At 53.2% G+C, this 15371-nt stretch overlaps 2 protein-coding genes across 9 annotated transcripts in view; both read right to left on the reverse strand.

Annotated features, from left to right (window-relative positions):
• GRK5 (G protein-coupled receptor kinase 5) overlaps positions 1-15371 on the reverse strand; it is a 219855-nt gene that overhangs the window by 119371 nt on the left and 85113 nt on the right. For all 8 annotated transcript variants that reach the window (XM_008525599.2, XM_070588542.1, XM_070588926.1 and 5 more), the window contains one exon: positions 110-205. In XM_008525599.2, the coding sequence (XP_008523821.1) occupies positions 110-205 (96 nt within the window). Of the gene's footprint in view, positions 1-109; positions 206-15371 lie in introns of those variants that run through there.
• Positions 1-15371, reverse strand: part of LOC103554497 (high affinity immunoglobulin epsilon receptor subunit gamma-like) — a 111326-nt gene that overhangs the window by 11871 nt on the left and 84084 nt on the right. Inside the window, exon 2 of the mRNA XM_008525580.2 lies at positions 110-205. The gene's annotated coding sequence lies outside the window, so the exon portion shown is untranslated. The remainder of the gene's footprint in view (positions 1-109; positions 206-15371) is intronic.

The raw sequence follows: 15371 nt of genomic DNA on the forward strand, positions 1-15371 counted from the left end.
CAGCCTGGAGCTCCAACCTATTTGTATTTGACTCACCTTTTGGCAATTAACAGGCTCCTCGCTCCCCCTGCAGCCCGTCCCCACGCCCCCTGGAGGCTGGACGGCTTACCTATGGTCCTTCGGAGGTCTTCACACTGGCTAATGTGAGGGAACTTCAGGATTTCCTTCCACTTCTTGCTCTTCCCTTTGCGTTTTCCTCCGCCCCCTGCAGAGATGGGGGAAAAAGATGTTGGGCTGATGTTGGTCTTGTCCAAGGCTCCAGAGCTGCATCCCATCCCAGTGAGCCTGTCTACCAGTTTCAGGGGCTGGGAGACAGCTAGAGCTGGGGGGCTCAAGGTCAAGCCCATGACACACTCCAAACCCCACCAGGCACACACACTCCCCCTGGCCAGCATCAGGCCTGCGTGCTCCTCTTACATGCTTGGGCCTGGGCTCCCCACCAGCAGGAGCGGCTAGCCCCTCCAGTCATCCATGCCTGCGCCCACACCAGAAGCCCTGTTCTTCCTTGGTATCTCCCACCGCTGTTCAGCCCCACAGGGCCCCAGTATCCGGCCCCAGACTAGACCATAACCTTCCAATGGCAGGGGCCAGGCCTGTTGGACTTAATAATCCCTTCAGACTTGGGAAATCCTTGTGGAATAGACCCACAGTGAGGGCACTGTGGCTCCCTCACTGACTCAGTTTGTCCTCTTGTCCCCTGTGGAGAGTCCCCTTCCCCAACTGGAGGCCAGATGTTGGGGACGAGGACTTCAGTTTCCACTTGTCTTGGGTACTCCTTTCTTCTGCCTCCTCACAAACCCCAGGGGTCAGAGGACGCATTTCTCAAGGCTGGAAGGACTCCTGAAGGGCCCTGTCGCACCTCACATCCTCTGCAGGGTGCACACATGATGGACACACTCACACTAGGGTCGCACACAGTGGACACACACACAACAGACACACAATGGACACACATTTAATGAACACACACAATGAATATGAACACATAATGAATATGCACATGTAATGAACACAAATATGCAATGAACACACAGAGCTGAGTAAGGTGCACACACAGGGCGTTCCCGTCAACACCACCACTCCTTATCTGTGTGACAGTGGACAGACGTCAGAACGTGCAGGTGTGCGAACAGCAAGGCCCGCTGACTCTGGCCTAGGTGTCCCTGAGCCCAGCAACGTTTGGGCCTTGGACCTTGGACCAGGATGCACCTCTGTGTCATGTGGCCAGGAACCCCAAGGACTGAGATGCTGTCACCCACCTCACCCCAGGGTGGCCCTTAGATACCATCTGTCAGTGACTCACCAAAGGTCACATAGCCCTTTAGGCCCCTCATTGTCTCAGGATTTTAAGGGCCTTTCACCCTTCTTCATGCAGTCCACACCCCAAGCACCTGTGAAGACTGGAGCTCAGTTAAAGAGACGTAGGGTCTTGGGCAGGGCCTCTGCACTCTGGGCTGGCACCCTGCTCTGGGTGGGCACGCAGCCCCTCCAGTCTTGAACCCTCAGAAAGGGTCTGGGCAGAGCAAGGCCCCTCTCTCCAACCAGTAAACTCAGGGACCCCGGAGGAGCTCGGCTCTGCACCCACCCCCAGCCCAGCGTGTTTGAGGGCAGGCACAGAGTGGTCTCAGTGAATGGAACAGCCTGACTCATCTAAGCTGCTCTGGAAGCCAAGGCCATGTTCCTGATCAGTGATTGGATGGGATTCTGAGGGCGGGACCAGCACCCTCACCCTGTGGGCTGGGAAGTAGGAGAGGGAGCCGATGGAGGAGGGGCAGGACACCAGGACCATTTTTCTGCTCTCTGTCCCTCCTGTTTTCAACCTGGCCAACCAGCCCCAGCTGCCTCCTCTCAGTCTCCGCAGAGGGCAAAGGCCTCAGACTCCGAGGAGCAGAACGAATGTGTACCGGGCACATACAGTGTCCGGGCACCATTTGAACATTATCTTGTTTAATCCTCAGAATGACTCTTTGAGGAAGAAATCACTGGGCCCCCGTCCCAGATGAAGAAACAGACATCCGGGGTTGTGTAACTCACCAGCTGATGGCCTGTCCAACTCCACACTCCTCTTTCCTCCAGCCCGGGGCCAACACACGTGCACACGCATGCACACACTGCAGATCCCTTCCACTGGCCAAGCCCGGCACGTGCCCTCTCCTGGAGTCCCCATTCTAACTCTACAAGGCAGAACTCTTACTGTTCCCACTTGACAAATAAGGAAACCGAGGCATAGGGAAGGAAAAAAGCAAGTCACCTACAGCCCCACAGCTCATAAATAGCAGAGCCAAGACCCAGACTGAGCGGAATCCAGACCAAGGCCCTCACCCTCGCCCTTCTGTCTGTAAACCTGCCTTTCGGCACTGAAAGCAAGGGAAGTTCTCAGGGATCAAAGAGAAAGCTGGCATCAGACCTCAGGGGTGAGACAGCACCACTAAGAGGAGCCAGAACGGGGATCTTTCTAGGTGGGGCCCAAGCCTGCGAGCCCCAAGAAAAGACGCCACCCCAGACCCGAGGCTGCAGAGTTGCTCGGCTTGTTTGCCCCTTCACTGAACCAGCTGTCAAGATTTAGACATTAGGAGATTTCACATACGAATCCAGATTCAGGACTTCTCTCCCATAACCAGACATCCCACATGGCAAGAATCAGTAGGAGCTGGGCAGCAGCTGCCCTCGTGGACAGGCCATGTGGCCTCCATTCAGGCGGCCTGCCTGGCCTCCAGAGGGGTTACTACGTGCACCCCCGGAGAAGGGCTGCCATCAGCCTAGAACTTGAGGTGGCCAAGTCATGTGCTCCCATCTCAGCCATTCTCAGGCTGCGAGGCCTCAAAGGGCCATTAGAAGTCATCTAGTCCGTATCCCTTTCTACCCCCCGATTCCCACTACTGAAAAGTCATTCCCAGATCCGGCTAGGACGAAGTACTTGTGTGTGTGTGTCATAAAATATACACAACATAAAACTTTCCATTCTAACATTTTTAGGCATTCATTCTAGTGGTACAATGCTGTGCAACCATCACCACTATCCATCTCTAGAACTTTTCATCATCCAAACTGAAACTCAGTACCCCTTAAATAACTCCCCACTCCCTCCAGACCCTGGGAACCCCCATTCTACTTCCTGTCTCTAGAAAGAAATGAATTTGACTACTCTGGGTACCTCATATAAGTGAAATCATACTATATGTGTCCTTTGGGGACTCGCTTATTTCACTCAGCATAATGTCCCCAAGGGTTCATTCATGTTGTAGTGTGCATCAGATTTCATTCCATTTTTAAAGCTGAATAATATTCCCTTTCGTGTATAGACTACACTTGGTGGACATTTGGGTTGTTTCCACCTTTTAGCTATTGTGACTAATGCCACGGTGGACATCTGAGTCCCTGCTTTCAATCCTTTTGGGTATATACCTGGGGGCGGAATTGCTGGATCATATGGTAATTCCAGCTTTTTGAGGAACTGATGAAGCGTTCTTGACAATAAAGACTCCCAGGCTGCACCCCAACTCTCCGTTGGGATATGACTTAGAAGACTCTCCAGGTGACTCTCAGATAGCCAGTCTACAGAAAGCAGGAGTTGATTTTACACACATACACAAAAGTTTGCATACTTTTTATAGATTTATCTATTAAGGAAATTAACACAGATTCATTAATTATTCAATTCATTCATTCTTTCACTATGCAGGTGCTGGGGACCTGGGGATGGGCAAGAGACAGGGTGTCACTGTCTTGAGGTGCCCGATTTAGTAAGGCAGACAGACAGCAAAGGCTTTATTTCAGTGGTTCTTGATCCCTGGTGATTTGTCCTCCAGAGGACATTTGGCAACGTCTAGAGATATTTTTAGTTGTCACATTGGGTGGGGTGTTACTGGCATCTAGTAGGCAGAGGCCAGGAACGTGCTTAAACATCATACAATGCAAAGGACAGCTCCCCACAGCAGAGAATGATCCAAAATGTCGACAGTGCCGAGGTGGAGAAACGCTGCTTTATTTAATGACCGTTTTGACCCACACTCAGGAGAAGTGCAGGGTTTGGGGGAGACTTGTTAGTAACGGGACAACGGTGGTGGTCGTGGGGGAGGTGGGAAAGGTAAGCCAAGGTCACCTGGAGGGTGTGAGGCGGAGGCTGGAGTTACCAAGGGAGGGTGGGTACCACACAGTCACATGGGGGCTGCCCCCAGGCCAAGGACGCAGACTTCCTGGCCCACCTGGGGCTTCTCTCCTCCTACTCCTTACCCCCTCAGCCCACAGAACAGGACAGTGACTACGGTAGGCAGAATAATGCTCCCCAAAAGTGTCCATGTCCTAGTCCCTGGCACCTGTGAGTACGTTAGGTTACATGGTAAAGGGGAATTACGATTGCAGACGGAATTAGGATAATGACAGGGACATCATCCTGGATGATCTCGGTGGGCTCAGTGTAACTCTAAGAGTCCTTGAATGTGGAAGAATGGGGCAGGAGAGTCAGTTCAGAGTGATGCAGTGTGAGAAAGGCTAGACCGGCCGTTGCTGGCTTTGAAGATGGAAGGGGGCCACAAGCAGAGGAATGCAGAGAGCTTCTAGAAACTGGACAAGGCAAGAAAACAGATTCTCCCCAAGAGCCCAAAAAGAACGGAGCCCTCCGAACACCCTAGTTTCAACCCAGGGAGACCCATGTCCGACTTCTGACCTCCTGAGCTGTAAGACAAAACATCTGTGTCATTTCAATCTACCGGGTTTGTGGTCATTTGTCACAGTGGCAACAGGAAATAAACACAGGGACACTCTCAGCAGGGTGTCCCGTAAACGGCCACAGGGGTCCTCAATGGCCTCCCCACTCACACGTGACTTCCAGTTCCTCAAAAACTCCTGTGTAATAAATGCAGCTCCTCCATCACTCAGACAGGCTGGGGTGAGGTTCCACGTCTTAACAGACAAAACCTGCCTCAAAGTGGTCACATTCCAGACAAAGAGCTGGCTCTTCAGGGTGCTGTTGGGTTACCAGACTGCATATTTGATGACTGAAGTGTTGTACTGTTTATTATTTCAGTCGGATTTGATTGTTTCTCAGTATCCTGAGGTGGCCAGGCCCACCAGGCTGCTGCAGAAATTCCTTTCACGTCCTGGTCCTATGGCCCCGCCGGGGAGGGGTGTCAGGCCTACAAAGGGCTAGGGCCACCACCTCCTCCTACTCAGGGCCAAGTCAGGCCCCAGAAGCTGAGATGGCCAGTTTCCAGGCCTGCCCATCACCCACAGGTCAGCCAATTCTCCTTGGTCAGGTTCAAAGCCCTTTGCCATCTGGTCATCATCTCCCCAACTTTATTTCTCTCCCTGCTGTTGCTCCCAGGGCCTTTGCACTTGCTGTCCCCTCTGTCAGGAGCATCTCTTCCTACTTTTCTGAATGTTTCTCATCCATGCTTCAAGTCTTAGGCATGCACCCAGCTTCAAGGCTGTCCTGTGCACTGGGTGGTCATCCTGCAGGGCCTTCTCTGACCTCAGTAGCTGAAGCAGGCCCCATTCTTTGCCTTTGCCACCTGCCATTAAACAGTGCTTGGGAGGCCCTGGTTGGTCGGGCAGTCTGTCTCCCTCTCGCACACACTCATCAGTGGACAGATTCGCTTGTCCATTCTCCCAACATTCAGCACATTTGCACTGACGTGTCCAGCCTTTACGCATGAGGTCACTACCAGATTCCCGGCACCAGCCCCAGCTCTTCTCACTTCCTAACATCTTCCTATTTGGTGGTTTACTTGCCCATCCACCATCTCCCTGCTCTGACAGCAGACTGTGGGGGCAGGGACCTGAGTTGCTTTGCTCTCCGTTATTCTCTCCTTGGCCCAGTGTCGATGCTCAAACAGTGTTTGCCAAGTGGATGCAAGTGTCACCTCTGACCCCTGTGTGCATCCTCCTCTCCCCTTGTGACCTCACAGAAGCAGCTCCTGATCCCTCTGCCTGCTGAAGCCCTGCTCCTTCAAGCCCCAGCTCTGATGCCCCTTCCAGAGCTGCCCTTGAGAGGCAGACCCCTTCATCTGGCCCACAGCCCTGTCCCAGCTCAGCCCAGACCTGCTCAGTGTCCTTCCAGAGGGTGGGGCAGCAAACACAGTGCCCGGTTAATTGCGAGCTTTCATGAAGTTATGTTGACTGACTAGGTAAACGATTGTTTGCAGAAATAAATGACAACTTGCCCACCCCGACTCACAGCCCCTGGGCTTAGCACTGAACCAGGTGCTATACCTTTGTAACTCATTAAGGTGGTACTAGCCCCATTTCACAGAGGAGAAACCTGAGGCTCAGGGAGAGGAATTAACAGGGCCAGTGAATGAACCGCACACCCAACCAGGAGCACATATCTTCTCCCATCGCACTGACTCGCAGTCATTTCCTGTCTCAAGCAGTTTCAGGCTTTATTTGCTTTACCAGCCAACCCCCTGCTACTCATGGTTTACCTTCCATGTGCCGGAAACGAGTCAGCGGAGAGGACACAGTCCCTGCCCGTGTGGACATCCAGCTTGTTCCATGCTTCAAAGAGCAGAGACAAGCAAGATGGCTGGGAATGTGGCGTGGCAGGTGGGGGGCTGCATGGAGGAGGGGTGGCTCCAGCCAGGGAGGAGGTGGCAGCAACACAGGCCTGGAGCGGGTGGGAGGGCTCCTGCCAGAGGTGGGAAGAAGTCAAGACGTTGGGCCTGGGGACATGGGCTAAACTCCGCTGGCTCACAGCTCTGGGGGAAGGCACCAAAGACCAAGGGGGGCAGGTCTCTCTCCTGGTGTGGGAAGGAGTCTAAGGCAAAACCTGGAGAGAGGTGGGCAACAGGAGGATGCAGTGCTCCCCCGACTCAGGGCCTTGAGCCCCTAGGAGGGGGCAGCCTCCAGGAAGGAAATTGCTCATCAAATCACTTCTGCTTTCTCCAGTCCCCAGGGTCCCCCTTGGCTGCCAGCAATGGCCTCGTGCAGGTGCTCCCCAGGGGGGCCTAGGGGAAGTGTGATAAGGGGGTGGCAGGGCAGGAGGAGGGAGAGCAGCCAACAGAGAGGGCTGGGGACTCCTCTGGCAGGTGGCGAGTCCTAGCAGGGGCTGGAGTGAGGGACTAGGGGAAAAAAGCAAAGTAATAAGTCACTACCCTTTCTTAAGGATGGCCAAGCACTCATAACAGGGTGAGTGACTGAGAACCTAAGTGGCTTTTCTTTTGCTCCTGCGGATGCCCCCCGGGAGAAATACAAAGATCACTCCAAAAAAACTGCCAAGAGAAAACTGTCATTGTGGGGGAAGAAGTCGGCTTACAGTTATTCTTGTTGCTTGTACTGTTTTCGTGGGAGGTGTTTGAGCTTTGTAGGCAGAGGACTGAAATGAGCTGGCACTGAGAACGAGGGAGAAGAGCAAGGTGGACCCATGTCGTACTCCAGGGGGAGAGTGTGAGGGGGCCTGAGCTTCTGGAAGGCATTGCCCCTGTGCCAGCTGGACCCCAGTGCAGGTAGGAGGTTGGGGGATGGGGGGAGGTCCCATGATGAGCGACTCTGAGCTGTGAGGAGCCTCCAGCCTCCCTGGGACCCAGGACCAGCCTGGCACAGTGGAGTGGAGCTGCCAGCAGGGGCCCCTCCTCTGAAGGACAGGGACAAAATCAACAGCAGTGGTGACCCCAAAAGTCTGAGGTCTCATTTGCTGGAGTCCTTTGAGCCCCTGGACTTCTCATTCCAACCTTGGAAGGAGGGGGACAAAGCCATTGACCTTGGACTTCTCATTAATCTTACAGTATGGCCTGTTTGATCTGGAAATTAAAGAACTGTGGCATTTCTTGTACTTCCAGGGTCAGAGAGCAATTTGAAGGCATCATCTCGTTTAATCCTCACACCAACCGCCATGAAGTAGGGCCTCTTACTGAAACCATGTGACAGATGAGGACACAGAGTCTCAAATCACTCAAGCAGTTTGTGTCACACCCTGAACCAGGACCCAGGTGTTTTGACTCCTAGTCTAACGTTCTTTTCCTCGCTGGTGACAAATGAGCGACTGATCAGAGAAAGGGTCCTTGGGAGAAGCTGAGGACGCCTCTCGCATTTGTTAGAAAGACCTTCCTTCACACCCTTGAATCAGAGGTTCCTGAGTGATCCTTGGACTAGCAGCCTCCGCGTCACCAGGGAACTTGTCACAAATGCAAATTCTTGGGCTCCACCCTAGACCTCCTGAACAGGAAACTCTGGGAGTGGTGGCCAGCAATCTGGGGGTTAACGAGCCTTCCAGGTGATCACACTCAAGTTTGAGAACCACTGCCCTAAATCAAGAGGAAGTCCTTGAACATCACGTGGGAAATGGGACAACAGGACCACTCTTTCTGGGAATTGCTCTCTCTGTGATTTGTTATTTCTGCCCTGTCTACTTCCAAAAACAGTCTGAAGAAACACACAAGGGTTTGGACAAATTGACTGAACATACTCCTCCCAGCTCCAAAATTTAGTGAGCCTGGGCTCTAACAAGAACCCAGGTCCCTGTCCCCTGCCTGACATGAGTCAAGCATTCTTCTCGCAAAGACACTTGGCAGCCCCGACACCACTTACTGGGCCACGCATGAGCCGGGGCAAGAGGGCAAACTGTAAGAGGACCCTCCTGTTTCCAGAAAGTCCAAGGGAGATGCTAGAGAACACAGTCAGCAACGACCTTTCTGGGTCCAGGTTGGAGAGACGGCCTCACAGATCCTTCGCTCTATCACCCCAGGCCCTGGTCTGGCTCCCTAATAAGCTGGCCAGGACTCCGCTCAAACCCTGCCCTTACCATCAGTGCACATCTACTGGTGCCCCTTTGCCTTCCGGCGGCCTTTGGACTTTTATTGTTTTGTGGATCCCAGAGAGGAGAGAATCATTTCTGGAGATGGGCTTGCTGGTATCTGCAGAGGACCTGATGAGTTTTGGGGACCCTGAGGAGGGTGGGGGTGCTGTTTTCCCACAGACCATGTTTCTCTGGACAGACTTTCTACCCAAATCGGAAAACCGTGATGGGGATGCAGTCTCAGCCAAGGTCAGCAGGAAGAGAGACTCATTCAAGTTGACCCACAAAGAAGGGGATTATTGCCAGGATCATGGGGGCCTCTAAGAATCCAAAGAGAGGCAGCCAAGAGTAGCTGGATTTGCGGGAATAGGAAGGCCCGGAGACACGGAAAACCTGGGGCTGAGGTGTCTCTGCACCTGGCTCTGCCACGTGCCCCTCTGAGGCCAGGCCAGGCTCATCCCTCTGCACAGGCCCTCACTGACTGTGGGTGTACAAGGAAGAAGCTGCCTTTGTCCCTGGTTCCTGCGAGGTAACCTCTAAGTCCTTGGACTTCACCGAGGGATAGGAGTGGGCCAGCCCCGAGAACCATACCTGAGTTATGCTAACAAGATGACTCAAGGTGGGGCTGGCCATGGCACAATGACCAACCATGTGGTTAGGAGGTTGGGGTTTTGACCCAGGTGACAATAACCTGACATCTGGGGAGGGGAAGGAGGCTAGAGATTGAGTTCAACCACGTGGGCAATGATCCAATCACTCACGACCAAGTAATGAAACCCCAACAAAAACTCTGGGCTCCGGGCTTGGGTGAGCTTCCTGGTTGGTGACTGCATGTCAGTGTGCCGGGACAGCGATGCGTCCCTTGCAGACTTTGCCATGAGAATTGCTCCCTTTTGCTGGTTTGGATTTGTGTCCTTTTTCTCTAATAAAATTGTAATTCTAAGTATTGTGCATTCCTGAGTTCTGTGAGTCATTCTAGTGAACTATCAAACCCAAGGGGGTGGGGGGAATCCTTGAATTTGTAGCCAGTTGGTCAGAAGTGCATGTGGCCTGGGGACCCCTAAACTTGCAGCTGGAGTCTGAAGGGAGGGCAGTCTTGTGGGCCCTCACTCTCACCTGTAGAGTCTGCGCTTGCTCCAGGGAGCTAGTATCAGAGCTGTGTCAAGCCCCCAAGTCCTCAGGACCCTGCAGCCCAGTTCACTGCCCGTCTGCCGGAATCCTGACCCTAAAGTCCCAAGGAGCAAATCTGATTAGCCAACACATCTTTTGTCTCCAAGCCGCATGTCGTGGGCCAGCCCAGATTCTGAAACAGCCCATCAGTTCTGGTCCTGGTCAATGGGGCAAGACAGAGGGGCCGAGGGAGCAGTGGGTCTCCCCAGGGCTGCAAGCTCAGAGCGGAAGCCCCCAGAGTGGCGCCAGGCATAAACAGAGGAAGTATGAGAGAGACCACAGAGACAACATCCTCACTTCCAGAACAGTTTGGAGCACTGCTGGTTAGTTAAAAGCACAAGGACAGGGCGTGAAGAGCTACAAAGGCTGCCACTGCCCCAGGATTCCCAGCAGGGCCCCTTCCTCCTGCCATCTCACAGCCCCTCCCATGGAACGGCCTGTGGGTTGCAAGGGGCCATGAGGTTTGGAGAGGTCAGTTTCAGTCTAATGCGAGGAACCAAATTTGTTAGAAATCCAAATTACGTTGCAAAGTGGGTCTCGTTTGGAGAGGGGAGACCAGGAAAATTGGAGGGGCTGCTCTGAACATATTTTGGTCCAGGTCTGGGAGGTTCTGAGCAGCCTAGTGACTGTCTGTCGGAAGGCTCTCTGTGTTCCCAGCCGCAAGCGGCCGATGACTCATCCCCTCTCCGCTGGTCAAGTGGAAGGCGTGTTATAATTTTGCCTGTGACGTCTGTGGGGCTAAAGAATCTGTTCAATTCCTTTCCACCCAGGTGAGCTGTCAGGACTCGGTTTCTACGGCGCTGCCAGCAGGGCTGGTTTTCCAGAAAATACCACCATGGGGAGGCCGTGGGTGTTGTCCGAGGCCACGGGCACAGTGGAGGAGGCCGGTTTTTCTGATGAGGTAGTTTTCCCATGTCTGTTGCCTCCCCGCCCTGGCCTCCGCGCCACCAATATTTCTGTCTCAACCACCTGGGCTCCATTACCTTTGCCACCGCCAGAGTGGCACCCCCAGCTGAAGCTGATGAGGTGGGTGTGTGGCATCTCACTGATTCAAAGTCTCTTTTCATCCAGCCCCAAACAAGGCGAGATCCCAATTATAGGACCCAATCTGGGGCTGCGTCACCGAGTGACTCAAGCCTTTTCAAAAGGGACTTGACTCCAGCCAAGTGTACTTGCCGTGACCTCAGTCTGCAGGGGACTTTCTCCAAGCCAAGGTACTTGGCAATCGCTGCAAAAGGCAGACAGGCCGGTAGGGGTGCAGGAGAAGGCACCACCCCCTGGCCTCAGTTTACTCATCTGGGACCTGGGGGTGGGGGGTGGGGGTGCCAGGACAGGGCATCAGAACCTTTTTTCATAAGAGCTTTTCTTTAAGTTCCTTGTAGGTAAGACAGATAATAAGGAAGCTGATCAGGGGGGTGGGGGTGGGGGGCAGAGCTTGCAAACACTGGGGCCTCATTCTGTCTTTGTGAGTCTCACTTTCTGGAAATACCCAGCACTTGCAGGGCACCCGCCTCTGTGAAGTTTCCTGGATGCCCCCTGAATCCAGGTGACTCCTGCTTCCATCTGCTCCTGCCCTGGGCTCCTCTGTCACCAAGCTGTCCCAAAGTCCTTGAGCTGAGAGGTCTGGATCTGGGGGCACCAGGTGGAGATGCCCCCATAACTACTCGCTGATTGAAATGTTTAGAAGAAAACACAACACGAGAGGCTGCCAAAGGCTCCTTGGCCCAGAATCTTCTGAGAGGGGAGCTGTCCCGTTTATGCCAGGCAGCCCGAGGCCACGGTTCCTCTAGGCAGGAAGCATCAGGTAGCCCTGCTGTCCTCCAGTGTGTCCAGCGCCATCCTTGCTGAGCACAGGACCCCAGGGGTAGGCAGGAGAGCGGAGAAGGCAGGTCTAGGGGGCACAGAAGCTCTCCCCACCCCAGGCTGCTTTCCACGGCCTGACACCACCACCACCTTCACCGCACAGTGAGCACTGACCCATCGTACCATGTCAGAGACCTAAGGGATGGGCCCAGAATACAGGATCAAGCCCCAGGCTCTGTCCAGAAGGCTGGTCCTCTGGTGCGGGCGCAGCCAGGCCCAGGAGCAACCTGCCCAACTCAGTGAAGCCAGGAAGAGGAGGAGCGGGAGGTAGAGAGGGACTGGAGGCCTTTCCAGGCCCTGTTAATGCCTCCGGGAGCTGAGCTCAGCTGCTCAGCCGGGGCTCCCGCTGTTCAAGGGGACCCTACCAGGAGGGTGGGCAGAGGGGAGCAGGACATTAGCACACTCCAGGCCTCGAAGCCAGCTCTGCCCTCTGAGGGACGGGATGTAGGGAGGCAGACACATAGTTGTCCTGACTCCAGAACATTTTGTGGTGCCTCAGCTGTCAGCTACAAGAACCTAAAACCTCCAGTACGTTCTCAAGAGGAAGTGCAGTGCTGAAGCGGTGTGAGGCGTGGGGTGTGGCACGGGGCATGTGGGGCCTGCGGGCAGGTCCCAGCACCTCCGGGCCCCTCCTCACGGCCACACCACAGCTGGGATTCCAGAACAGAAAAACCTCAGCCACAACCAGAAGGATCCCACAACCTCAAATTAAGAAAACCCAAACCAATACTAGGAACGGTAACTGGTTGCCCTGGGCACAGGGAGACATGGCCCTCCCCAGCACACTGAACCTGAGACAGAGGAGGCTCCTCGTGTGGCTTTAGGGGGTATGAAGTCTGAGGGACAGTCCCTCCCAGGAGACCTTTGCTGCCAAGGGCAGTGCTATGACTGGGCCACCTCAACCAAAGGCTGCCGCCCTTGAGTGACAGCTGGGCTGTTTACCAGGAACTCATACACCCACCGCCTGGAGGCCTCTTCATCACAACATGATAAGTGGGTATCACTGCATGTTATCTGAGCCCTGCCACACACCAGCTGTGTGGCCTTGCTTAGGACACTCCGTGTTTTCTCTTGCAAAGTAGGATGCTGTTACCCAATCTGTATTGCTGGGTTAAGGATTAGAGCCAAATGTGCAAAGTTCCTAGCACAGAGTAGGGACTCACTAAATGTAGCCATTATCATCACTAGCACTATCCCCACCATCACCATCCCCACTACCACCATCATGACCACCATTACTACCACTATCAACATCACCATCATCACCATCCCCACCAACGATGCCACCACCATTCCCCAATCATGCCCCCTACCATCATCATCACCACCCGCACCCCCACGTCGCCATCATCTCCATCATCATCACCACCATCCTCCTCACTGCCTTCACCAGTACCACTGTCAACATCACCATCATCACACCACCACCATCACCACTGCCACCATCATCACCACCATCACTGCTGCCACTACCACCACCAACACGACTTTTGTAGATGAGAGAACTAAGGACACAGACCTAACAAGGGACAGACAGCAGGTTTCAAGCCCAGGGCTTCTGTCTCCAAGTTCAGCCATCTTTCCATCCAACCACTACTGCCTCCCAACACACACACACACACACACACACACACACACACACACACCCCTTCCCCATCAGCATGATGTCAGCATCTGATGTTTGTCAGAGGGTACCACAGGGAAGTCGTGCAGGAGGCTACATGATTTGGCCCCCGTTACCTCTCTGACCTGCTACTACTCCCATACTCACTCCACTCCAGCCACACTCTCCTCCTCACCGTTCCTCAAACACCCCGGGCATGTTCCCACCTGAGGGCCTTTGATCTAGCTCAGGAGTTGGTAAACTTTTTCTAAGAAGAGCCAGACAGAGTCTCTGGGTCACACACAATACGTAAACAAATGGGCACAGCTGTATTCCAATAAAACTTTACTGCAAACGCAGGCAGCAGGCTGGATTTGGCCCCGGGGTCTTAGTTTGCCCCAGTCTATCTGCTCTTGCTGTTCCCTTTGCCTGGAACCTTCCTTCTCCCTAGGAGAAAACATCCTCAGGGTGAACACCTTCTCCTCCTCCAGGTTTTTGCACAGATCTCACTTTCTCCATGCAGTTGACCCTGACGACTTTTTTTCCCAATGAATAATTTATTGAAGTGAAATTCATAGACCATAAAATTAACCATTTAAAGTGAACAATTCAATGGCATTTAGAACATTCACAATGTCATACTACCGCCACCTCTAGCTAGTTCCAGAACATTTCCATCCCCCCAAAGTAATACCCACTGACCACCCTTTTTAATGCTACAACTTGTGCCCACCCCCTGCCCCACCTCCTGATCTACCTTTCTTTTACTTTTTTTCCTTATCTTTCTTTCACTTACTTTTCTTTTACTTTCTCACTTCCATTACACAGATCACCTTGCAACATTCTACGTGGCTTATTTATTCTGTTTACGGCTCATTGCTCCATCTCCGCCCTCCTTCCATTAGAATGTAGGACTCATGAGGGCAGGGAGCTTTGTTTTCTCCCCTGCTGTCTCCTAAGCACCCAGAACAGTGCTTGGCACACAGTAAATGCTCTCTAAATCGTTGATGAACAGATGGAGAGGCACGACCAGAGGGAAGAGATGGTTTCCAAATGGACTTCAAAACAGAAAACCCACATCACGCACCACAGTCTTTTCTGAGCCTTCGTTTTCCTCCCTGAAAATGGGAACACAACCACCTTCCCTGGGAGAGGCAGGGCGCGCACAGCCTCCCCTGCCCCCCTCCTTGCGTGTGTCTCCTCCCATCTCCCTGTTCGGTTATCCTGACCTTGAACCAAGAGCCCCTCCTCGTCGGGCAGTGTGGAAAGAGTGGGGATTCTCATCAGACAGGCAGGGCTGGACTTCTGATTGCTCTGTCCACGAGCTGAGTGACAACAGCCACCTCCCCAACCTCTCTGAGTCACAGTTTCTAACTGGTATAATAACCAAATGGCCTTTGTAAGGGTTGGATGGAGTGTGTGCTTAGTCAGCACCAGCTGGGCACCAAGATGAGTTGAAGCCCTCTTGCTCCCCAAGCCTCCCCTTCCTGTGGCTTCCTCCCTTTTCCTCTATTCCTCTGTCTCTTTAGGAGTTGAGAGAACATTTCCTCCAAGAGAAGGCAGGTCCCCCTTCCCCACCGTCCTCTTGCAAACACTAATGGTCTTCTGAAAAATGATTTTCCTTGGAAAGGACATTTTTCAAACTTATTTTGGGGTTTACTATGCTTTTGCCCACACCGGTTTTCATAGTTGAGAGACTTTGGCCACAAAAATTACCTTTTCACTGCAGAAGTAATCCCCTTCTCTCAGCAAAGCCCTAACGCGGTCACTTTTGTCTCCACCATGTTTTCTCTGGGCTGGAGAAGAAGAGAAAGCGGGCAGAGAGGGAGGCGAGCTGACCCCTGAGCAAAGCCACTGGCAGTTGTAAGTTGGCCTCTGCAGCACAACTGTGGCTGTTTTGTTAGAGAAATAAACAGGACTATTTGCTCATGAAAAAATGTCCCAATTTTTCACAGGATATTCATTAAAATATTTGCATTTCCCGGTGAGTAATAACTATTTCTG

This window comes from Equus przewalskii, chromosome 1 (assembly GCF_037783145.1).
Source record: "Equus przewalskii isolate Varuska chromosome 1, EquPr2, whole genome shotgun sequence".
Lineage (NCBI taxonomy): Eukaryota > Metazoa > Chordata > Mammalia > Perissodactyla > Equidae > Equus > Equus przewalskii.